The sequence below is a fragment of the Thunnus albacares genome, chromosome 3 (assembly GCF_914725855.1).
Source record: "Thunnus albacares chromosome 3, fThuAlb1.1, whole genome shotgun sequence".
In the NCBI taxonomy this organism is placed as follows: domain Eukaryota; kingdom Metazoa; phylum Chordata; class Actinopteri; order Scombriformes; family Scombridae; genus Thunnus; species Thunnus albacares.
In genome coordinates, this window is record NC_058108.1 from 26,073,720 (window position 1) to 26,098,915 (window position 25,196).

The 25,196-nt window shown below is 37.9% G+C and overlaps 1 protein-coding gene across 1 annotated transcript; it reads left to right on the plus strand.

Moving 5' to 3' along the window:
- Nucleotides 1-1,502: 1,502 nt before the first annotated feature.
- On the plus strand, nucleotides 1,503-21,500 carry cpe (carboxypeptidase E). The gene is made up of 9 exons (XM_044347294.1): nucleotides 1,503-1,901; nucleotides 14,689-14,885; nucleotides 15,107-15,274; nucleotides 16,042-16,159; nucleotides 16,465-16,647; nucleotides 17,687-17,826; nucleotides 18,422-18,521; nucleotides 18,820-18,938; nucleotides 20,273-21,500. The coding sequence occupies exons 1-9, from the start codon at nucleotides 1,661-1,663 to the stop codon at nucleotides 20,369-20,371; spliced, it is 1,365 nt and encodes a 454-aa protein (XP_044203229.1). The 5' UTR covers nucleotides 1,503-1,660; the 3' UTR covers nucleotides 20,372-21,500.
- The last annotated feature ends 3,696 nt before the right edge of the window (nucleotides 21,501-25,196 follow it).

Below are 25,196 nucleotides of genomic sequence, written 5' to 3' on the forward strand. Positions count from 1 at the left end.
TTTACTTTATGAAGGATTAAATCCGACTTATTAAGCACATTCATGTGTGAATGGAAAAATAGTCAGATGCTTTGTGTAATATATTAATAAATAGATTGACTGATTTATTATCCATCAGATAATTTTTTTTGCCCAACAAGAGTTTATTTTTCATGAGGTATTTCTGTGTCTGTAATTTGGTGTTCAAAGAATCAAATATAGCTATTGAAAAATAAAAACTAGTGTTTATAGTAAAGCTGCAACTAACGATTATTTTCATTATCACTGAATCTATTGATTATTTGTCTGATTACTTAGTAAGTGATTAGCATGGAGACTGTTTCTTGATGGGACACATGGTATAAATCCTCAACTCTTCTTCAGTGAATGAAACTTGCTCAGGTGACATAAGTTCAGGACTTTGGTCATGTGATAAAAGGTGGTCATACTGGGGAGAGATCACAAACTCTGTGTACATGAAGATGGCCATGGGATACAGTTGAAAGCTCCAGGAATAGTGAGATCTTGTATTTAGAATATTTATCAGAGATAAACATTAAAACAGCCATCTCAGTTTCCCAGAGCCCAAAGTGATGTCTTTAAATTACTTGTTTTAGTCGAACCAATGGGAAATCCAGTATAAACCTGAGGGGTCACAAAGAAACAAATATACACTCACTGGCCATTTTATTAGGTGCACCTGTACAGTTCAGTGCAAAACAACAGTTCAATACAACAGTTCTGCCATGAATTCCACTTTTATGAAGCTTATAAATTTTCAGTTTTGTTGACATTGTCAGAAAGGTGATAATTTGGCTTCTTTATGTTTATTATTGAGGGCGTAGTGGGTGGTGGTGTTATACTGGAGTGTATTATATTGAAACATGCATTTTATAAATGTTCCACTGACTGCTTTACTGGACTGCTTTCCAGTCTAGATAAACTTTTAAATGCATTTTTGCACAAAATGATTATATGGACACACTGTTGATTTTGGCCCCCGTCACTTACATTGAAAGCACATTTGAAAGGGATCTTTCAATATCCAGTATGAACAGGATGAATGATTACAGCAAGGAAAACCTCTTTCAGTGTCCAAGTGGACACGTGACTGTTGTATTGAGACAGACTTGAAAAATTGTGAACCTGTTTAAAACAGTGGTGCTCAAGCTTTTTCACACCAAGGACCCCTAAACTGACACAAATTAGATCAGGATCCCCCATCTGATAAGATTTTTGCTTTTAGATTTTTTACAGAAAGTGTATAAAACTCATGAGCAAAACAGTCATACATTTTGTCATTGTGTTACTTATGGATGGAATTATAGCAAAATAAATTATTCCTCTTTTTGCTGGAGACCCCCTGGAACCCCCTTAGGGATCCCTGGGGGTCTCCGGACCCCACTTTGAGAACCACTGCTGTAAAACAACCTTGCTGCTAATCATCTATGACAGGAAAGCACGTCTTTATTTTGAAAACTGAGGCCGGATCTGTGAATCCTCTGCCTGGCTGCAGGGTTGACAGGGAGTCTGCGCTCAGGTACAGCAGCGCATCACGCATAGAGCGAGAGAGAGAGATATTTATAGCCTACAGCCAGGCTGCAGCACAGAGATACGGCTTGGGACCAAGCCGCAGGCAGACGGACACAGGCAGGGCTTAGGGAAAACAGGACACGTAAACATGAAACAGTTCCTTTCGGTAGTTTTATTCGGGGCGGCGGTGGTCGCCCTGGCCAGCGCGGCCGGTACCGACGGTGAGATCTCCTTCGAGTATCACCGTTATGAGGAGCTGCGGAAGGCGCTGGTGTCGGTGTGGCTGCAGTGCCCGACCATCACCCGCATCTACACCATCGGGGAGAGCTTCGAGGGCCGCGAGCTGCTGGTGCTGGAGATGTCCGACAACCCCGGGACGCACGAGCCTGGTCAGTTTTTACGCACACACGAGCTCAGCTTCATAATGCGGTGAATGTGCAACCCCATCCCCGCTCCTCTTTGTCCCCCGCTTCCCTTCATGATTGGAGACCCATCCCCGCACGCTTTGATAACACAAACACATCACGCACTATTGCGCAGAGCAGCCTGCTGATGCTGTCATTTTGTGAGAGGGGGGGTCCAGAGGAGACCTGATCTGCTGTTGTTGCTCAAATTAACCAGAAACCGTGCGTGCAGGAGCGCAGGTGTGTCGTGCTGTGAGCGTAGGGCCCACTGCATCACTTCAGAGGAATCTAAGATGATAGATTGTGGGATCAGCCAAGCAAAGCCGCCATTTTGCTGGCTGATAAGAATCTCTTCGTGCTTATCCTGAGTCGTGATTCTGAGAAAACACCCTAAAGGCAGGAAGACCACACTGTGGCTCGCTGGGCTACATTTTCAATTAACACCAACATCTCCTATCAAAAGCAGATGCATCAGCAGTGTTGGCTGCTTCAGAGCAAAGAGCTCTCACATATTGAAATCAGGAAGCTTTTTATTGAATATTAAATGAAGCAGTAAATCCTGATTATGGTGTTATCTGATAGGCCTGGGTTATGTCATGACTGACTATTCCCATCATCTCCATCACTCTGCCCCAGACTGTCAGGCCTGTAGCAGAGCCTGTAAGAAAACAGGGAGTAATAGAAGTGATGTGAGCAAATATGAGGGACAGTTTACACACCAGCCACAGGAATTGCAAATGTGGGCATCCACCACTGCTGCTTCTAGACGCAATGCACCTTCTTCTTTGAGGTTTGCTTCTAAGAGCTCGACAGCACCCTGAAAGTCATCAGATGGTTTCAAAATACTGGCAACAGAACCAACCTCGTAACAGATCTCCAAATTTGTCGCCCACATCTCTCATTTGTTCAGAAATTCAAATAGATGAATGATTGAAGTGAAATTAAAAGGAACACCATGCAATTATGTGCTAATTACAGAACAGCAGGAATAGAAAACTGTAAAAAAACGAACAAAAAAACAACTCATAAGTTACCAGATGATATTAAAACCTTTAATAGTTTTTTGTTTAAAGGAAACTTATTGTATCTCAGCTCAAATCTAAGGGCAGCAAAAGCTTTTTAGACCATGGAAATTGAAGAAAGGTCTGAATTATCTTAAGTTTGTGTGATTGAGACAAACACTAAGAGCCAAAAACTCAAATGTTTTCTACTTCTTCACTTACATTCCCATTATTGTGTCCTATTTCAGACTCAAAGGTTTTAATTGAATTAGGCAATGTTCCTCAGTTCCTATTGTCTAATATTTCAGACATTAAAAACCTGTTTCCGTCTTTATAAAGGTTGCTGGACTATGAAAACACCAGGGACAATAAAAAAATAAGTCCAGGACTTTATCGTTCTATCTCTGACTAAGTCACTCATGTTGTGTTTTAAAAATCTATTAAAATGTTAATGAACCAAACCAAATGTACGCACATCAGGTTTTTTCTAACCCCTTAATCACGGCGCTTCAGTCTTGAACAAACAAACAACTTCAGTGCACAACTCAAAAGGACAGAAGTGTTTTTGTTTTTTTTTTTAAAAAAGGTACGCAGTGTACTCCTGACAGCGAGAAAAACAGTGTTGACACTTTAAAGGATTAGCCCGTAGTACCTTTAATGAATATCTGGGAACAGGTCAGTGATTCCTGACCAACTCACCAAACAAGAGCTTTAAGAGTTACATACAGCAGGAAGTGATTAATTTCATCTGGGACAGAGCCTGTACAAGAGGAAACTCTGCCTGTAATTATGGTTTATATAGGTTACTAGTTTGTGGTGATTCAACTACATGTCTCACACACCTTTTTTTGTGTAAAGGTGTATTTTCAACTCTGGGTGTATTTGTGTGGTCTTACGGTGCACCAAGGGTTTGTGTGTTTTGCAGCTTGCATGGTCCCAGTCTAATGACCGTATGTATATGTACTAAATAAGCCTGTAATAGTCTGGTGGGCGTGTACAGGCATGAGTCACAGTAGCGGTGTGGAGCCCTTATTACTACCAGATGAGTTTCCAAGCCGCCGCTTCACCAACAGGGGCAGCACCCCCTGCCCCCCCTCCACCCGCCCGTCTTCTCCTCTCCCTCAACCAAGCAAAACATCCAGAGAGAGACAGAGTGGGATGAAACAGAGGAGACAGGGACAAGAGCTCCAGAGACTGAAGGAAGATAAATGTTATGTGTGAGACAAGAAGAATGAAAACCACAAAGACAGGAAACAGTTTTAAGCTTCCTTTAAGGTGCCTTTACCAATATTTTATCTGACCCTGCTGAAAGGTGGAGCCGAAATAGCGGTTGCTGGGGCAACAGATCGGCTTAGTGCACTGAGCTGACTGGCAGCTCGTGGTTGGCTGGCTGGCTCCGGAGGACGACGGTCCTGAGCTCATGCATCTGTCAGTGAGCAGCCATCTGTTATACACTGCGGCACAGGAACTGCCTATATATCCCACAGTGTAAACACACTGGTTGCTTATTAAAATACAGTGTATGCAGTGCAGAACATGGGCAATGGAGTGGTGGAAAGTAACTGAGTATACATTTACACAAGTACTGTACTTCAGTATTTTCATATTTACAATAGATCACATGACTACTTGTGTGTGAAAGCTCATAGTGATGAAACTACAGAGGACTACAGAGCTTTATAGCGTCTTTCAGCTTATTGTTGTGGTTCAGTCTCGGCGGTGTCGTCTACAGCAGCTATTTCCATCAAAAAAAGCTCTAAAAAACAACTGTTTGCTACTAAAGCCACCTGCCCAGCACCAAACTGCAAAAAAAGTTAGCGACTATCTGGTGAAGAAACTGCAACATCTAGCAGCTAAAATCAGATATTTCCCTCAGAAAGTGGTGAAGACCAAAGCAGAGCTAAAAGAAGAGTAAATATTGGACTTATGTTGCAGTCACAGAATGTCAACAGAGTGGGAGGAACATTAAAACGACGGAAGATGGATTCCCCCACTGTTAGTCTTATATACACATTATTTAAACAGCCTAAATTAGCTACTTTTGTTGTGTTGCATAGTTGTAGCAGTTCATTGACAAGTGAAACCAGACACAAAACATTGTATAACTGCTTCTAAATAATTTATTGAAACTTTGGTAGCTCTTACCACCAAATGGGAGATATTGTTGGGGTCACAAATTCCTAATATGTCTGACTTGGAATGACAAATTGGAGGCTGACATGAATGGTTTATCCAACTTGTCTGCTTGTCCTCACAGTCTGAACAATGTGACACAAATATGGCATTACATTCCCCAGGTCGACAGATCATGTTCACAAACTAAAAAGTGATATATCAGATGTTGCGTCGACAGTTTGTTTCTGCTGCCCACAAGTGGCCCAAACAAAAAAACAGCCATTGCAGATTTAACCACAATTTCGTGGTGCTTGTACTCTGAGTATTTCCATCATATGCTACTTCTAGGCCACTACAATTCAAAAAGAAATCTTATACTTTTTACTCAGCTACATCTATCTGATGGCTGTAGTTACTACTTAATTTACATTTACTACTTAATTTACATTTACATACTAAACACACGATAATCTTTAAAAGAATATGACGTATTGCTGCAGATTAAACTACCCAACAGTATTTCTCAGAATTTAATAATATGCATAATAATATGACTCTAACAGAGGGCATGCTGCTGATGCATAATGAGTACTTTTGCTTTTGATGCATTAAGTATATTTTAATGATAGTTTTACTCAAGAGTTTTTCTTGTAATAGAGTCATTTTATAGTATTATACTGCTACTTTCATGTAAAGGAGTGCTTTTTCCCACTCTGAACATGCGTGACATGTTTTCATCATTTGAAGGAGGTGTTTACGTCTCACAGCTGGGTCATATTTAAGAGCTAAAAAGAGGGGTCTCTCTTCAGTGGAAGGGGCTCTGGTTAAACTCTTTTGACTCTTGTGTCTGGAACTATTTACAAGGCTTCTAATATGAGGAGAAATCCTATCTTATAATGGGGTTGGCTTTGTCTAAAGGTGAAAAAAACATCATGTCAGTATGAGGTACTGCTTTGCCCAATATTGAGTACACCATCTTATGTGGTGGAGACCGTCATAAGACTCCATGATGGACTGTTTTATCAGATGACAGAGGAAGTATGTAATCCCCAGTGAGCACGCACACAGATGCCCTGGTTAAAGTGTAATAGCAGCCAGACATATGGTCATATCAAATGACATATAGCATAATGCAATATAGAGTAGCTTTTAAACGAAACATGTTCCTAATAGAAGACAGCACAGTGGAGGAGGATAAAGTGCAAACCCAGGACATGTTTTGACGTTTTAGCTTTGAGGAGTCTCCACGAGAAGAGATAGCAAAACCAGCTGAGGGGAAAGGAGGAGCCAGTGGAAAAAGGGAGATAAAAAAGAAAGGAATGATGATCGAGAAAACGGGAAGTGTAACAGAAGTGTGAGGGAGACAAGGGAGAAGAGGAGGGGTGGGTGAAAGAACGTAGAGGGAATAAGGGACAGGCAGAAATGGAAAGGGGATGAGAGAAAGGCCAAGGCATCAGCCAGAGGTCATTTATTATACATCAGACACCCATGTGCATCCTCCTCCTCATTTCTGCCTTTGTGTGCTGATTTCCTCTTTTTTCTTCTTCTTCTACTGCCAAAGCTTCCTCTCTTTTTATTTTCTTTCTCATTTCTGTTTCTATTTTTCTATAGATTTTAATCCAAATTTGCTGTCTTGCTAATCTATTTTTGTGTTGTTTGCATGCTTCACATTTTGCATCTCAACATATTGCATGACGTCACTTCATGTCATGCTATGTGTTGGTCATACAAGCACTACACAGCCTCCTTTCATAGCCTCTGTTCTACTCGCTTCTGTGTGTTTTCTTCTACAGGGTTTTTTTTATATTTAGTCTTGCTGAAAAAGCTGAAACATGTTTTCTGTCAATTTTTCTAAACTGAACATGTGCAACAGCACAACAACTGTGTGGTAAAATTTAAACATATAACAGTGGTTGCTTTGTTAGCATTCAACAACTACAGCTCCCACAAGGCTTTGACAGTGAATTATTTTCTAAGAATTATGGGATATGTTGTTGATAAACTGATATATGCCAACAAAAATGAAAGGTTTTGTCTTCGTTGAAATTTGACTACCCAGTAACAGACCTAAACATATAGTCCAATTGAAAGTTAATTTGGAAACAACATTTGACAAAAACAATATTACCACAAAGTCAACTTAGCTGCTCTGGAGCTTTTCATTATATCACCCGATCTTCCTCAGCAGATAGCGTTTCCCTACTTATCATTGAAATGTAGATGTTCAAATTTCCAGTTTTTCTCAGGAAATTAAGGACTTCCATTACAACTGTGGGGAAAACGTCATCTGCCGAGGAGAATCCAGTGATATGACTGAAAGCCCCAGAACAACTACTAATGGACCTTGGGGTCAGATGTCAACAAAGCCCAATGTATTTTGAAAGATATCACCCACAGCTTGTATGATCTGTTTGAATTGCTGCCCTCTGGCAAGAAAAGAATACAATTTAATTCCCAATTAAATTGGAATTTGGGAGGCCAAGGGAGGTTTTCTGTATAATCCACAAAGAGTTGTGGTATCTTGTAAAATGTACTCTTATTCCTCAACCAGTTATTTTCTCTGGGGGTATACAGCTATTAATTTCAGAGAGCCACATTCCAATTGGGAGGGGGACATCTGATTTCCATGTTAATGCAATACATTTTTTTAGCAATGGCCAGCAAAATTTCTGTGAGACTTAAGTGTAGCAATTTTTAAGGTTGGAGATAGTAAAGTTACCCAGTAAACAAATCTCTGGATCCAATGGAAAAATAACACCATGAATACTGGACAGGGTGTCACATACCCCCGGACAAACCCCCTGAAGTTTAGGGTACTGCCATCTAAAATGTAGGAATGTTCCCTCATTTAAGCCACAAGTCACCACATAGTTCCCATCCAGATTTATTCCCAGGTCTTTCTAAGTCTGGATCTGTCCAGATCAGGTATTAATAAACTTGACATAAGAGTTTAATACACTTTGGAGATAGTTTTAAATAATTGTTGGTCAGCATGGCACAATTGTTCACAGATGTCATGGTATATAAATTCCACCAGCCTTTGTGGCTGACTCTGATAATGTTGTGTAGTTGCAGATAGTCGAAGAAATCTTTATTCGTCAAGCAGTATTTCTGTTTAAACTGTTCAAATGACATAAAGATTCCTTCCTCACATCAGCGCTCTAGGTGACTAATGCCTTTCTCGGACCATAATCTGAAGTTACTATTCCGAAAGATCATTGGTAGCAGTCTGTTTCTCCATAAAGGGGTTTCATGGAGCAGGAATCCTTCTTGATTGAACAGTTCATGTAGATTGTACCAAATTTGATCTGATAATCTGTAGCAGTTTTAATTGACTTTTTTATCTCATTTATACAGCAAATCTGTTGATGTCTCCTAATTCATCTCTAATACATTCAAAAGTTAGGGAGTTTCAGCCCTCCTTTGTCATGATTCAGAGTTAATTTGTCCATGCTGACTCTTGGAGTTTTACCATGCCAAATAAACTGTCTGATCAATTTGTTGAGGGAGGAAAAAAATGTTGATGGGACATGGATCAGAAGTGACTGAAACATATATAGGAATCTAGGCAGCGTTTTCATTTTTATAACATTGACTCTGTCCAGTAAGGTGAGTGGCAAATCTACCCATTTTCTGCAACACGCTGGCTAGAATGAGTTTGCCAAGACTTTTAATGCTGCTATCCACAAAAATACTCAAATATTACCCATAGTAGACCATTTAAAAGAGAACTTATGTTTGACACTATTATAATCAAATATAGACAGTGGCAGAATTTCACTTTTGTCAAGGTTGAACTAATATCCAGAAAAAGAACTGTATGGTTTTAATAGATTCTGTAGATGGGAAATTGCGTTTAGTATCTAACTTAATTAGTTAGATAAAGGATAATGTCGTCAGTGAAAAGTGATATCTTGTGTGTTTTGGGGCCAACCTCAAAGCCACCTACATGAGGGTTGCCTCTAATGGCCTCAGTCAAAGGTTCGATGGTGAGCACGAAAAGTGCGGGGCCAGACGGGCATCCCTGTCTGTTGCCCCTATTAAGATGGAAAGGATTAGAGGTAATCCCGTTAGTAATAATCCTAGCTTTGGGAGATTTATAAGGTGATTTTATCAAATCAATAAACACAGTGCTGAAACCAAATTTATCCAAAACACAAAATAGATATGGGCATTCAACCACATCAAAGCATTTTCATCGAGTGAAACTGCCAGACTTGGTATTTTATTTTTTATCAGCAAGATTAATTATGTTAATCAATTGCCTTAAATTATTGGAGGACAATCTATTAATTATGAAGCCTGTTTGATCTGAATTGATCAGCAGAGGGAGATGTATTGCTTTCATTTTTATTATTACTGATACTATGATGCTAGGGTTGGGCAGATTAATACCTAAAGTATTGATACTACTGATGCTAAGTGTTCTTTTGAGTACTGAAACATTTTAATATCTGTCATTTGACTCAACCAAAAAAATAACCAAAGCAATCGCCTCATTAGTTCAGAGAATTCATACACCAAACATTTGTTACTTACCATTAAATACTTTCTTGTGATTCAACTTACACGTAATTAAGTAGTAAACAGAAAATTGTGATAGAAATGCTTAAAGCTCAGAAAATCATTCCTCGGTTGGCAGAAGTGGCCTATTAATAATGCATTCACCTGAATGATAACATGATTGAATGAACTGAATGAATTGCCCACCTCTACTGGAGAGTCCACATACCAGTAATGTTGTTTAACATCAATTTCCACTACAGTAGACAACAAAGTTGTATTATATTGTATTATACAGTATATGAACAGAAAACCCAAAGAGCATGTTACACCTTTTCAGCAAGAATGAAAGAAACTCTATTTCAGATCCTTTCTTAAAGTCCACACTTTCTGGCATGATTTATCTAACTCCCATTGGATCCAGAACTTTGTTTATAAGGAAATTTTACAAATATTAGTGCATATAAAAGAAATTCAGAAAGTTCACATACAGTCTATAAAAGGAACATAATATGTTAAAGATTTGAGAGCCTTATTTGGATTATTTATGATAGAGTTTTTTATGAAAATGTACAATATTTACTGTCTAAATTTAAAAACCTCTCTTTGTAGGGTCTCTTCCTGTATAAGGAAATTACACGGGAGTGGTGTCTGTTTGTTAGCTAACTAGCTTGGAGAAGTTTTGGTAATTGGTAAAGCTCTACATAATACATGTGTCAGCTATTATATGATCTAAAAGAGCACCAAAAGGTCTGAATAGCATTTTTTTTTAAAATTAACCTGTTTTGGTGCTCCATCTCTAATTTATGTGTCTCTGTAATATCAGAGGACAGAGCTGGCAGTCATTCAGAGCTAACGAACTGCTTGTATGTGAGTGTGAGCGTACACAAGCATGAGACAGCGAGACGGACGCTGAGTGAGAGTGTGTTTACTCAACCTCTGAGTTGATTTGTCTCCCTGAGCACCTGCCCCTGTCAGGGTTGCCACGACAACTGAGAGCACTCTAATGTGGTACTTCCCTAATGACGTCGCAGCAGCAGTCACTATTATGTTGTCACCCCGGTAACCGTATTGATTACCTGCCAGACACGTTTGATAATACCTGACAGAGTGCAAGATGATGTGGTGGGGTTTTGTCAGCGTCAGATGTATTATATTGACCTTTTAAGAGCAGAAATCACCTGGTTTGGGGGGGGGGGGGGGGGGGGGTTAGAGGGAGGAGATGTGCCACATCAGCCTCTGACACACATTATCTCCATCATTAAGGAATAGTTAAGATCCCTCACAAAAAACACATTAGATTCAGGTTTTTCTTGTAAAATGTATGAAAACCAATGAAAAGGAGATGGAGTCCAAACACTGAATTTTGCAAGCTTCTAAAAACTATTGATGCAGTGTATCTTCTTCAGGCAAACATGCACATGGATAAAAAGCAGGCAATCTATTCTAGAGCTCAAAGGATTAATCAATTGAATTATTATTCAATGAATCGGCCACCATTTGGTTAATGATAACAAACAAAAACACCAAACATTTTCTGGTTCCAGCTTCTGCAGAGTGAAGATTTGCCACGTTTCTCTGTTTCATACCATTTTAAACTGAATACATTTGTTGGCCGAACAAAACAAGACATTTGATGATGTCACTTTAGTCTCTGGGAAATGGCGAGGGACATTTGTATCCCAATTTTCTGTCATGTTATGGACAAAACAACTTGAAGATTATTTGATAATGGCAATAATTATTTGTTGCAGCCCTAATCTATTCAGACTAAAAATGAAACAAGAGCTCCACCTTCAATTAATAGATCACATTAAAATATCAATATCTATCATTTTTGCTAATACAGATGTTTGCCTGAAGAAGACCTTGAAGGTTTAAATTGCATGCAACGTGCAGACTGCCCCTCTTTTCCTTTGTATGCTGCTGTTGTCCTGCATCTAATGTGCACACTGTCCCCCTTCTTTGCTTTAAATGAACAAAACCACAATGATGCTTTTGTGAATTTACTAGACACTGTATGCAGTGCTGTCTTACACACAATGAATACGTCTGAATGTTACAAAAATGTAAATGTGAAATTATAAATGCTATCACAGGTGGGGTTTTACATTTCAAAGTGAACGTCATAAAAACCACATGTGCACATATGTGAAGTTATCACATATCAAATAGTGTTTCATAATGTGATAAAGTTACATCATACTTTTTCATTTACTGTGTGTTCAGCTTTGTGTGTGTGTGTGTGTTTGTGTGTGTGTTTGTGTGTGTGTTTGTGTGTGTGTGTGTGTGTGTGTGTGTGTGTGTGTGTGCGTGCATATGATAGAATAAAAGCCCAGCGAGGTACAGACAGTTTGACAGAGGAATGAAATGAGAAAAAAGGGAGAAGACAACAATCGGCTTTAGAGGCGAAGGACATTTTGATTTGTTCCACTTACTCAGTGACGCATCACACTTGGCTTTGTGTAAAAATCCTCCTCTGATCCAAAATGTGTGTGTCATTGTGTAAAAAGGATGAACAGAGCTTTATGAAAGTATAAATATGCAAAAATGATAATTAATGATATTAATACAATCATCATTCAGATGCAGTGTATTACCCTGTTATCTTAAATGAATCAATACCTACATGTGATGACACATAACTATATCTATGAAACATGTACAGCTCTGTATTCTGTCACACACTAATGTAGACATCAACAACATCAGAACATGTTTCTTATGGGAGAAAGGAAAGGTCTCCAGATACTGAGCATCTGTGTAAAAGCTTGAACCTTAGTAACTCATAGTACAACTTCAAAGTGTGTGTGTGTGTGTGTATGAACGTATGAGTGCGTGTGTTTGACAGCTCTGTCAGGCTTCTAAAGCCTGTAAAAACCATTCACCAGCTCTCAGGATGGAAAGAGTTAATTGTAGTCTTGAAATCATTAGTAGCAACTCTGAGAGTGAGCAGATTCAAACGTTTAAAAATAACCTGACTACCAGATGTGTGGTGTGTGGTGTGTGTGTGTGTGTGTGTGTGTGTTACTCACTCATGAATCCACTGGGATTACTTTACAGATACATCAAACACAAACATAGAAATAAGCAAAACTGGGTAAAAGAAGAGATGCAAACATGAAAATATTGACACGCATGTACATGTGCGTTTCAAAAAGATTGTTATTAAAATATATTAACTTGACAAAGCAATTTTAATGAAGTGGCTTCACACACGTACTCACACCCCCCTCACCATCTGCCGATCTTGAGCTACATTTCATAACTCGTAAGTGATCTGAACAAAAGACTTCTTCTCCCCTCAGTGCTCAAAGAAGTTCTTTTGTTCTCGTACAGCCACAGAAAGCAACTAATTCCTGGTTTGTAGTTTATCAAAAGAGTGTGTACAATATAATACAGCTCATACTTAGTCATACTCTGTCATTTTGTCAAAGAACTTTATATAGCTCCTCTGTAGCACTTGTCTTTCTCTCATGTTTGTGTGTGTGTTTGAGTGAATATTTGTGTACACGAATAGACTTAAGAGAAGAAACGGATAATTAGTATATGAAACAGATGGTGACAGCCTCAGTCATTAAAACACAGCTTTCCTAAGAACACTGATATAAATAGCTCTCAAACATAAAACGAATAGCTTCTGGGATAAAGGAAAGGAAAGCAATAAAAGGTAAAGCAGTCTAGTCACTGTTTTATGCCCGTACACTGATAAGACCACCATCGGTTCATCTACCAAATGGCGCATTGTGTTTTTTCATATTATGTAAGGGAAGCTGAAAGAATTTACAGCATAAGTGGGCCACCCTTTTTAAGGTTAGAGGTGAGACTGAGCCGGTAAATTGACTAATCAACACCAATTTTGATTGTTCAATTGTGTCAAATGTCATTTTCATCAAGAAAAAAATCCAAGCATCCTCTGGTTTCAGTTCTTCAAGTGTAATGATTTGCTGCTTTTCTCTGTTTTATATTGTAAACATTGTAAACTGAATATCTTTGGGTTTAAGGACTGTTGGTTGGACAAAATAAGACTTTTGAAGATGGCTCTGGGAAATGCAGATTGACATTTTCTGAAGTTTCATAGACTAAATGATTAAAAAATTAATCGTAAAAATAATCCACAGATGGATCGATAATGAAAATAATGAATAGTTATTCGCAGTCCTGGTTAGAGAGCAGTCATCTTTTTTTTTTTTTAAAGTATGTTTATATGTAAAAGTACAGTACATATTTATAAGAAACAACATTTCACATGTGAAAAACTCACATAGAACAGGCACATGTGGCTTTTATATATTTCACATGTAAAATGTAAAATTGCATTTCAAATTAACATACAGACACTTTTCCTATGTGAAATGTCCGAAAACCACTGTGCCTTTATGTGAGTTTAAAATGCCGTTTCACTGCTGAAATAATATGTATCACATATGAAAAGATGCATTTCACATGTGCATTTTTGTACTGGCAGTGACACCATGATAAGTGAGAGTCATTTATTACATGATATAAACATTACGAGGTTTATATGTCTCAGCAGTCCCTGAGAAGCCCTAATTTTGTTGTCCTGGAGTTAGACTCTTCTCTGTGAAGTAGTTGAGTCTGTTCTCAGACCTGTCGCTCCAGCGGATCTCAGAACAATTTGTGACAGTGTTACTCAATAATCAATCACTGTGTCTCGGTCATTACTGTCCAAATGGAGTTCTGGGCTGCAATGTTCAATTTGGTTCAACCTTTCAGCAGATGAGTCAGTGTGTTTGTCACTACTGGAGTGTGTATGACCAGTGTGTGTCCACAGTAACCTCCATGACGCAAGAGAATGCGTTATCTGTGACCTTCTGTTGGTCCAAAAGAGATAAAGAAATTAAATTAAAATGGATTCCTCTAACAAAGATTGGGATGTTATTGTGATATTCTTTAATGATGGTTAGTTGTGTTTTGTTGGGGTAAATGTGACTGCTTCTGGGACTTCACGTCTTTTCTCCAAAAGGTGCATTCTCTGTCTTGTTCAAAACATGTCTGTCTCATTCAAATTCACCTCAGCCTCTACTTCTCAGGCAAAAACACACCGTTCATTTGAAGGTTGAATACATAATGTTGACTTTAAGCACTTTGTGTGGTGCAGTAACACCGTAAATGTCTCTATGTCCCTGCAGGTGAGCCTGAGTTTAAGTACATTGCCAACATGCACGGCAACGAGGCGGTGGGCAGAGAGCTGCTCATCTACCTGGCTCAGTACCTGTGCAACCAGTACCAGCAAGGCAACGAGACCATCATCGACCTCTTGCACAACACACGCATCCACCTCATGCCCTCCATGAACCCAGATGGCTTTGAGAAGGCCGCTTCACAGGTGATAACAAAGCAGGAGAAAAACACTGCATAAACCTAATCCGAGGATTTACCACCAGACAGATTAAGTTTATAAGACTACAAACGTCGACAACAACTCTTGGCTTTTAATTACACTTGCACAGCATTTAAGAATGGCGATTATGCAAGCTCAACACAAGCTTCAGACACTTGTCTTCCATCCTTTGTCCATCTAATCATCATCTCCTGTTTCCTGCTCAGCCCGGAGAGATCAAGGATTGGTTTGTGGGCCGCAGTAACGCGCAGGGGGTGGATCTGAACCGTAACTTCCCCGATCTGGACCGCATCATCTACATCAACGAGCGAGAGGGAGGAGCCAACAACCACCTGCTGCAGAACATGAAGAAGGCTGTGGACGAAAACACCAAGGTACGCAAACAAACATGAAGATACAGACAGCAAGATGGGAGTGGTAACATTTTAGTGACAGAAATTACGGTCTACACTTGGATTATATTGTATTTATCAAATAGACAATTTTCTGGAATGGTTATTGACGACATATCAGGTGCTGCTTTTTCAAACAATGGAGTGCCACAAGGGTCTGTCCTTGGCCCCATTTTATATTCTATTTATATATTACATTGAGCCTTTTAATTTGTTTTTTTAACATATCTTTTTCACTTTTATGTGGATGATCTCACAAACTAAGTGACCTAAAGGACTACCTGGGCTCTATGAAAGACTGCATATCCCAAAACTAAGAAAGTGCAGAGAAATAAATCCATACTTTTGTGTCCTCACAACAAGAATATTGTAATTCTTTATACTCAGCTGCCAAGAAGTTGTAGCCCATCTGCAGATGGTTCAAAATGGTTTAGCATTTAATATAAAACATATGTTACTACCTGGTGAAGTACATTTCGTATAGTAACTTAAAGTCCTGTCAGGTCAGCTCTCCAGAGGCAGAGGATATACTGTCTTTGCTCCTAAACTTTTAAACCTCACTATTAGATCTTAATTCCGAAAACTGAATTAAAGTAAGACTTAGTTATATGTGGTTCTTAACTAATGTTTTTGCTGATGTTGTTACTAGCCTGTCTGTTTTGTTATTTTGTGCTCAATAATGCTTTTGACCTATATTAATAAATCTTAATGTCTTTACTATTAGTAATTTATGACATTTGCCTTTGCAGCTGGCTCCAGAGACCAAAGCAGTGATCCACTGGATCATGGATATCCCCTTCGTCCTCTCAGCTAACCTGCATGGAGGAGATGTGGTTGCCAACTACCCATATGATGAGACCCGCACTGGTACGTAAACACATATACACATCTGTTTTTTATGTTTGGGTTGTTAAGTGTTTCTGCAGATTTTACTAGAGAAATATTTTACCTATAACTGAAACAACAAACATTTTATTAGTGTTTCTTCAGAATGTCGTGAATGTCATTAAAATAAGATGGAAAGTTGTGTTTTAATGTATTACAGCTTCCTGTGTATTATTACCAAAAGTAAACAAAATGTGTTTGTGCAAGTATACGTTTAATGTGTTGCAGATGCCCAATTATTACTTTATCAAAGCTGCTTGTTTATTCCCACTCATTCCTTCTCTAAGGCTCTACCCATGAGTACAGTGCCAGTCCAGATGATATGGTGTTCAAGTCTCTGGCAAGGGCCTACTCCATCTACAATCCGGTCATGTCCGACCCTCACCGACCCCCCTGTCGTAAGAATGATGATGACTCCAGCTTTAAGGATGGCATCACTAACGGAGGAGCCTGGTACAGCGTGCCAGGGGGTAAGAAACAAACACCTCACAGTGAGTTTGGTGTCAGTGATTGACAGATGAGGAGACACCAGGGCTTCAGTTATACAGCAATTGGGCTGGATTTGGTTGATCAGTGTTGAAAAGTGTTTTAGATGTCTAAGTTACATATAACGACTGTTTCCATCATTTAATGACTAGATTTTAAAGTGTTGTAGATTCATTGCAGGATCTGCAACTACGTATGATCTTTTGAATGAGAGCTTGACAAATACAGGATTTTTGATGTCAATACTGATATTTGAAAGTCAGCAAATTCAGCTGATACTGGCTATTCAATTTGGTTGTTAAGTATTCAAACATGTACAGCACTGAGCAGAACATTTTTACAGTTAACAAGAAGAGTTTACAGCTATGCTAGAGGCTCTGTGGTGAAGCACAGCTATGCTTGAGCAAAATACTAACATCAGCATACTCACATACTCACAATGAGAATGCAGACATAACAGCAGATGTTTATTAGTTTCAATGCTAACCATATTCCCCTTAGTATAGCTCTGCAGCTGACACAGATTGGAATATCATTAGTTTTACAGGTATTTGGTCATAAAACAAAGTATTGGACGAATATAAAATTTGACCTGTCCAAATGTATAATATGATATTAAATCAAGAGCACAAGTTATTAAATCATGCACACAAATTTGTTATTTTTTCTTCATGACACTTTCCAGGCACAGTTATTCCATTAGCATGGCTTATGGAAATAAACTTGTCTTTGGCAGACAATTAAGTAAGGGCAACAGTTTCCAAATGACCTCAAACATACTTTAAAATTTAACCTAGTTTTATTTAACCTAATTAACCAAATTTAACCTAGGTTTAACTCAGAAGCCTAACTGTCTTCTCATTATCTGAAAATAAATCTAAATCAGACTCAGTTGGCTGTCATTGTCATATAAAATATCTAACTATGTATGTTCGTTACTGTCATAGTTTCCTGTCGCTTACACTCATTAATGTCATTCTCACTCTCTTCTTCCCTGTTTTGTTTTTAACTGACCCATTGCAGGAATGCAGGATTTCAACTACCTCAGCAGCAACTGCTTTGAGATCACTCTGGAGCTCAGCTGTGACAAATTCCCCAATGAGGACACACTCAAGAACTACTGGGAGCAGAACCGCAACTCACTCGTCAACTACATTGAGCAGGTAGGCAGCAAAACAGAACTAGAAGTGATGTCCAACAATGTCATCTATTATCATGTTTATCAAAAAACAAAAGTCTCAAGTGAATAAAATGGTAATGAAGAAGTGAAAATGAAAAATGACACATGTAAAATATATGATTTTTAAGTGCCAAAACAACCCCTCTGACTCATGAGGCATTTTCTGATCTTACACCTGTATGGTTGAGGTATGGTTAAGTTAAGGCAACTTAAATACTTGGTTGGGGTAAGTGAAAAACCACCTTGATGGTGAGAGAGGTTATGTGGTGGTATGACAACATCCCATTACTTCTGCCACTGCTTGTTATGGTCTGTGGCTTGCAAAGAAAACATAACACTGTCTGTCCCAAGCATTTGAACAAACATCCAATGCTGTTCCTTTACTGCAAGACCGTGTCTACATGTTAATCCAATGGTCCATGTTAATATCAGATTTTACACTATGAAGTAAAGGAACTATTTTGAGTGTATCTTTCCCCCCAAGAAGCATGAGATGGCATTTACATCCAAGATTCACAAGCTTCATTCCTCAGTCTTTGAATCTAATTGAGAATATGCTTCGTTGTGTGTGTCTGTAGGTTCACCGTGGCGTCAAGGGCTTTGTGCGTGACCTGCAGGGTAACCCCATTTCCAACGCCACCATTTCTGTGGAGGGTATTGACCATGACATTACCACAGGTATCAGTGAAAATTCACACAATCCCTACAGCCAAACACACACCGCACTACATCACACCAGAGTAAGGAGGCAAGAAGTGAGAAATGTAATGGTGAGATGTTGTAGATGATGTAGATGCCTCCATCTAGTGGACATATTGGGTACTGCATTGCTTTTTTTTAGCAGCTGATTCTGTCACTTGCACCTGCTGCTCATCACATCAGATCAGGTCATATAAACATAAAATAAAAAAACACTCTCTCTCACTCTGTTTGGTGTTAACTTGCAAGTATTAATGAGACAATCTGTATTTTGTAGCCAAAGATGGGGACTACTGGCGCCTACTGGCTCCAGGAAACTACAAAGTGGCAGCGTCTGCTCCAGGCTACCTGACTGTCATCAAGAAAGTGGCTGTTCCCTACAGCCCTGCAACCAGGGTAAGACTCACAGACCAAACCAAAATCTGCTTCAAACTAATTGTGTTCTCCTTTCATATTTACAAAAGGTGATTATAGTGGGACCTGACAGTGTTATGTGGTTATTTTTTAGAAATATCTGAATCAAAATTTACATTCTGTCTATGTTTCCAGTAAAAGTGTGAACATCCTGAATGTTTGGTTAAATCTCCACCAAACTAAAATTAGAGCATTTTGGTAAGGGATACATATAAACAAACTTGAGGAATATTTGGAAAAGACTTTGATCTAATAGGAAACTAAAATCAGGCACCTGTATCATACACGATACTGTATGATGGACTGATTCTAGTATTGTCTAATGGAAAATGGCATATCAAGGCAGCTCCCTTTAATTACATACAATTAAGTGTCTAATTAGGATCTGAGGACTCATCCAGTTTATTATAATCAGATTATATCTGGAGAGATATTATCCACTTAAAGGGGAACAACAGGGTGAAATTTGATCCTTTAAACCAATGCTTCCCACCCTGTTTGCCTTTTGACCCTTTAAAATAAAGTCTCTCTGATTTATCTAGTAGATTATTTTGTCTCTGCAGACTATAAGTAAAATAATCTTGTATTTCACAAGAAGAAAAGTCAGAAACAAACTTAACACCAAAAATATTTTTTTAACTTTTCTAACATGTTTATTCATCTTGCCAGTATGTTGATAACAACTGCCTAAAAGGATAAGGCTGTTGATTTGATATTTTTCTCACTGTTAACAAATCCCATGAAAATATCAAAACCGACAATGATTTGATCCTACTAATACATATTTCCCAAATAGCAAAAACCTTATAAAGCTTATTCATTTGCGCCTTAGATTTCCAGTGTCATCCAAAAACAATTAAAAACATATTATTTTTATTTATTTTGACTCATTTCCACATACACTGTGCTGCTGCCATAAATACTTGCTAGTTCACTAATAGTTCCCAAGATTGCCCAGCTGTTTTATGAAATTACTGAGCTTTTTTTGATAATACAAACTTCACTAGGGACAAATGGGACTGCAGCTTAGTCACAGACAGGACAGGAAAGATGGAAAGTAGTGTCAGATCAGATTGTTAGTTTTGGTATCTGCATTGAATTTGTCAGTGATAAGAAAAAAATTGAATAACAACAGTCTTATCCTCTGAATCCTCCCAGGAGAAGATCTTGCTTAACAATAATGTGACATTTAGAAACTAAAATCTGTCAAAACATTATAGACCTCTGTTCAGAAAAAGAGTCTGGTATCTCCGCTGCATCTTTAACTTTTCACCTCTCACCTCACATGTCTCCATGTCGCTGTTTCTCTGTCTCAGGTGGACTTTGAGCTGGAGTCTCTGATGGAGAGGAAGGAGGAGGAGCGGGAGGAGCTGATGGACTGGTGGAAGATGATGTCAGAGACACTGAACTTCTAAAGCGTTTTGTCTGGCTGACGTCCGCACATCGATGTAATATATTCAACATTCTGTGTGCCCGTCCACTCTAAAAAGAATATATTGTCTCTTATTTGTTTTGTTCTCTTTCAATCATTATTTTAATTGATTATATTGTTTATTAATGTAACGGTTTGCCTCATACTCCTGTAGATTGAATATCCTGAAGACACACACACACACACACACACACAGTGACAGACACAGGAGGAATTTACAGGTCGTTTGGTGGCAATGAGATCGATGTTGATTTCTGTGGTATTGTGTTCGTTATCGTACACGTGATTGGTAACCATGGCACCCACCTATATAACCAATGAGTGACTGAGTAATTATGTGTGTAAAAGAGCAGTTTACATAATTGCCACATGGCTCTGTTCATAAGAATTCGTCATTTTTTCCTGTTTTAAATGTCTCTATTTCTCCAGGCTTTAGTACAGACACACAATCACACCCAACCCTGGCTGGCGCACCCAACAACACACAACCGTTCAGTTCACAGTAATCACACACACAAACACACACACACTGCCAGATTCTCAGTTTTTCCTGTAGTATATAAAATACAACACTATGGTTTTGAGATAATCAGGGACATTAAAAACACTGTAAAACCACTGTAAACATTATATTATCTATTGTAAACAATCTATACAGGCAAACTCATTTACCTGTATGTTATCGGTTGAGAAAATGTTTTTTTAAACTGAATGCAGCACAGCTTTGATTTTAGCACAAGATGAATGGTTATAATATATACTGTATTTATGAATTAGGTATAGCAAGAAATATGTGGTTTTTGTAACATAAAAATAAAAGAAATCAAATACATGAATCTTTCCACCTCAGTCTACCTGAAGCCATTCCTTTGTATGTGCACTACACAGGGAATACTATGGTACATAAGGAACTGTGGTACATGTAGAAGTTGTTTTTCAATCATTAATTAACACTAATCTTCTGAGTGGATACAGAAAGTGTATCTGACTGCATGGATGCAGTTAATCCAGTTTGAGACCAGAGAAAGAAGTGAATGAATGTATAGTTATAGAAACAGATACAAATGTAAAGAATGATCTGATCAATAAAATCCCCCCTTTATGTTGTCAAACTGCAGTGTTGTCGCCTTTGTCAGCAGCCGACAGTAACTCAAACGTAAACAGGAAATGTCTGCAGGTGTGTTATTCATGTGTGAGCTGTTTTATTGTACTTCCTAATGAGGCTAAATGGACACAGGTGAGGAAAATACCTGATTAAGTTTTGGTTTTCATTAGGTTTAGAGCAACATTAAAATACATTTTTATAATACAACTTATCAAACTCAGCGATAAAATGATAAAATCCTGGACTTATTTTCATTGTTGCCCCCGATGTTCAACCTTTATCATCATTGAGATAAAGTAAGTATTCAGTGTATGAAGAAGTATTAAACAATAGGACCTAAAACTTGAAAATTGAATTATATGTGAGCAATAACATAGGATTTTTTTCAGTTGTAAGATCATGCAAAAACCACATTATAAAAGACAGCGGTTGTGTGACACCGTTCAAGATACAAACATCAATAGATTATGAAGTGAAAACATAATATAGTGAATAAAATAATCTATTTTCCATTTCCATTTTAATCTTAGTGTTGGTTTGCATGGGACTCATTTTCTAGGAGACAGTGTAGTTAGTGTTGTTGTCTGGGAAATGGGATTATTACCATTATCGTATGTATGTTATGGAATTATTAAAAACATACAGATATCCAGTGGTGGAAGAAGTACTCAGATCCGTTACTTAAGTTAATCTCAAGTATTAATATCACAATGTAAAAACACTTCATTACCAGTAAAAGTCCTGCATTTAAAATCCTACTTAATATAAGTAAAAGTAGAAAATCGGGCTGTGTGATCTGATATGTTAAATAAACAAAGTGCTATCACTAATTATTACTAGTTATTAATTAGTTATTGTACTGATAATTAACATAAGCATAAGCAGCATTTTGTTGTATTATCATTTTATTGTTTTAGCTGGTCACAAGATAAATCTGAGCGGTCTTGAGATGATATACTGGGTAAGAAAGAAGAAAAAACACAATACTTGAGTACATGTACTTAGTTACTTTACACATTCAGTTTCATGGTTACAATCTGGCAGGAGATGATTGTTTAAACTGAATTAACCAATTTTGTCCACTTGTGGGCAGAAAAACAACAAGCTAACAGACACAGCTGCACAAACCAAACCACCAGCTAGCTTATAAAGTTGTTATGGCTAATATGATAACACCAACAAACTGTAAGTTACACATCCTCCAGATGCTGAGCCACATTATCATCACATTGGAGTCATGTTTCTGGCCACCTGACTAATGTAAGTCTAATTTTAAATCTCCTTTTAACTCTGGTTTTGTCTCCACCAATTTCTGAATACAATATGTTGGACCAGCATGCTAAATGTTTGACTTCCTTAGCTAGTTGTTGTTTTATTCCGTATTTTGTAACAAGGAAAAGAGCTCAGACACGATGTTATGTTGCTAGCATCAAGTTCAAAACTTTATTGACCTCTATAACCTTAACAATCAATACTGGACTTTTAGACCATAACTGCTACTTTATACTTCTACTCCACTACATTTCAGAGGGAAATATTGTACTTTCTACCCCACTACATTTATTTGACAGCTTTAGTTACTTTTCAGATGAAGATTTGACACAACGGATAATATAACAAGCTTTTAAAATACTACATGTTGTTAAAGATGAAACCGGTGGTTTCCAATCTTTTTGGCTTTTGACGTTTTACAAAAAGCAGTGTGTAGTCGGGGTCACATTTCACATGTCTATGAGTTATTCCATAAATGTTCAAATGATCCAATATTTCACCAAATCAAATATTAGAGAAAAAGTCCAAAAACTGGAAACAGATTTGTGTATCAGAACTTTGTTTTTTCTTCTTTCCTCTCCCATTAATCATCTCACGACCCCTCAGATTTATCTGGTGACCCTTTGGAGCAGCCCAACCCCTACGTTGGGAACCACTGGACTAAACTAGCTAAAGTAGTTCAAACCAGCTCCACCTCCAGCAGCTACAACAGTAACATGCTGCTTACACACTGACACTTCAGTATTAATAATCTAATGATATCATATATAATAATATATCAGTCAGATGGACCAAACCACTACTTTTACTGCAATACTTTAACTACATTTTGCTGTTACTTTTGCTGTTATTTTGCTGTTACTTCTGTACTTTTACTAAAGTGGGATTTTTCATGCAGGACTTTTGACTGTAATGGAGTATTTTTAAATTACTGTATTGGTACTTTTACTTAAGTAAAGGATCTGAATACTTCTTCCACCACTGATAGTGTGAGTTGAATCAGGTGAATCATTGTGCTATTAAAAATACTGAGGATGTTGGTTTAAGTATTACTGCTTCATATATGCTGTATATATATAAAACGCTTTACACTACATTTTCTTGACCTGAAACAACTCTATGAAAATGTTTTCACCTTTTCATACCCCTTTACTTTAGCATGAAATTACAATAAATTAAAGAGAAAAAGCAGTTTGTTTTACCTTTGACAACCTGGCTTGTTAGTTTTTAATGAAATTAGTGCCAAAGTACACTGCTTCTTCTTATTCTTATTCTTCAGCAGTCTGATTAAGTCATATCAAGTGGATATCTCCCACATTTACAGTCTTCTTAGCATCAAATTCCCTCTTTGTGTTTGTTTGGACAGTGTTTCCCTGTTGAGCTGCAGTGGAAATATAGCAACAAAAAGAGAGACTTTGGCACTAAAAAGACTGTAATGTTGAAAGACATGTACTTGATTTGACTCATTTGGACAGCTAAAGCTTCATATTAGCTTCAGATAAACTTTAAAATAGGCTATTTTGTTGCGCAGAGGGAGGCTTGTGGATTTTGGCCCCATCACTTACATTGTAAGTACATTATGAAGGCATCTTTTAACAGCCAGTATGAACAGGAGGAATGATGGCAGTAAGAAAAAACTGTTTCAGCGTCCATTTGGATATATGACTGTTGTTTTAAGGCGGACGTGTCCTGTCCTTGAAGGTTTACTTGTGTGTCTGACAGATAATTAATCATTCATATTATCATGTTATCAAAATTCATGTTATGGTTTTAGCTGCAGATTTGCAATTAAAATCTTTAACACTGGATTCAAGTTAAGAAAACATGAGTATAATGTGGAATGTGAAGTTCATCAAGATTCAAAGAACAAATAAATGCTGCATGATTATATTTATGTTGTATTCTGCTGTATGTGAAAATACATAATGACACTAAGTTTATCTTTTGAAATACAGCTGACTCCAGTGAAACTGCATCTGCAGTCTGCTGTAAAAAACAATGCATAATGGTGAATTTTCTGCGTTTGCTGCCAGAATACTAGAGACAAGAGTGTAGGCTAACTATTATATCTGTGTAAATATGAAACTGAGTCCAGAGGTCAATCAACAGTATACAGTATGTCCACTGTGATTGTGATGTAGACTATGAATCCCTGGTATCAGAACAACCAATAGTCCTTTTTCTGTAACAGCACAGATAAATGATTGCTCATCTACTATTTAGCTGCTTCAGTGTCAGGGTCTTGGTATTGTGCTGCCTCATTGTCACACTGTCTTGAATAAAACTGAGGCATTGTTAATGTTATTAGTAACAGCTGTGCTTTTACTACTATGACAAGTAAAAATGTCTGCTGTGAAAAGGCCTATTTTAAAATTTACACAAAAGTAAGATCAAAATTGACTTAAAATGTTTTATTTCAAAGACGTTATTG

Bases quoted from the DNA above. Each gene is read 5' to 3' on its own strand.
- cpe (XM_044347294.1), top strand. From the start codon at position 1,661: ATGAAACAGTTCCTTTCGGTAGTTTTATTCGGGGCGGCGGTGGTCGCC. The intron at 14,886-15,106 runs GTGATAACAAAG...TTTCCTGCTCAG, and splicing joins TTGAGAAGGCCGCTTCACAG to CCCGGAGAGATCAAGGATTG. The intron at 17,827-18,421 runs GTAGGCAGCAAA...GTGTGTCTGTAG, and splicing joins TCGTCAACTACATTGAGCAG to GTTCACCGTGGCGTCAAGGG.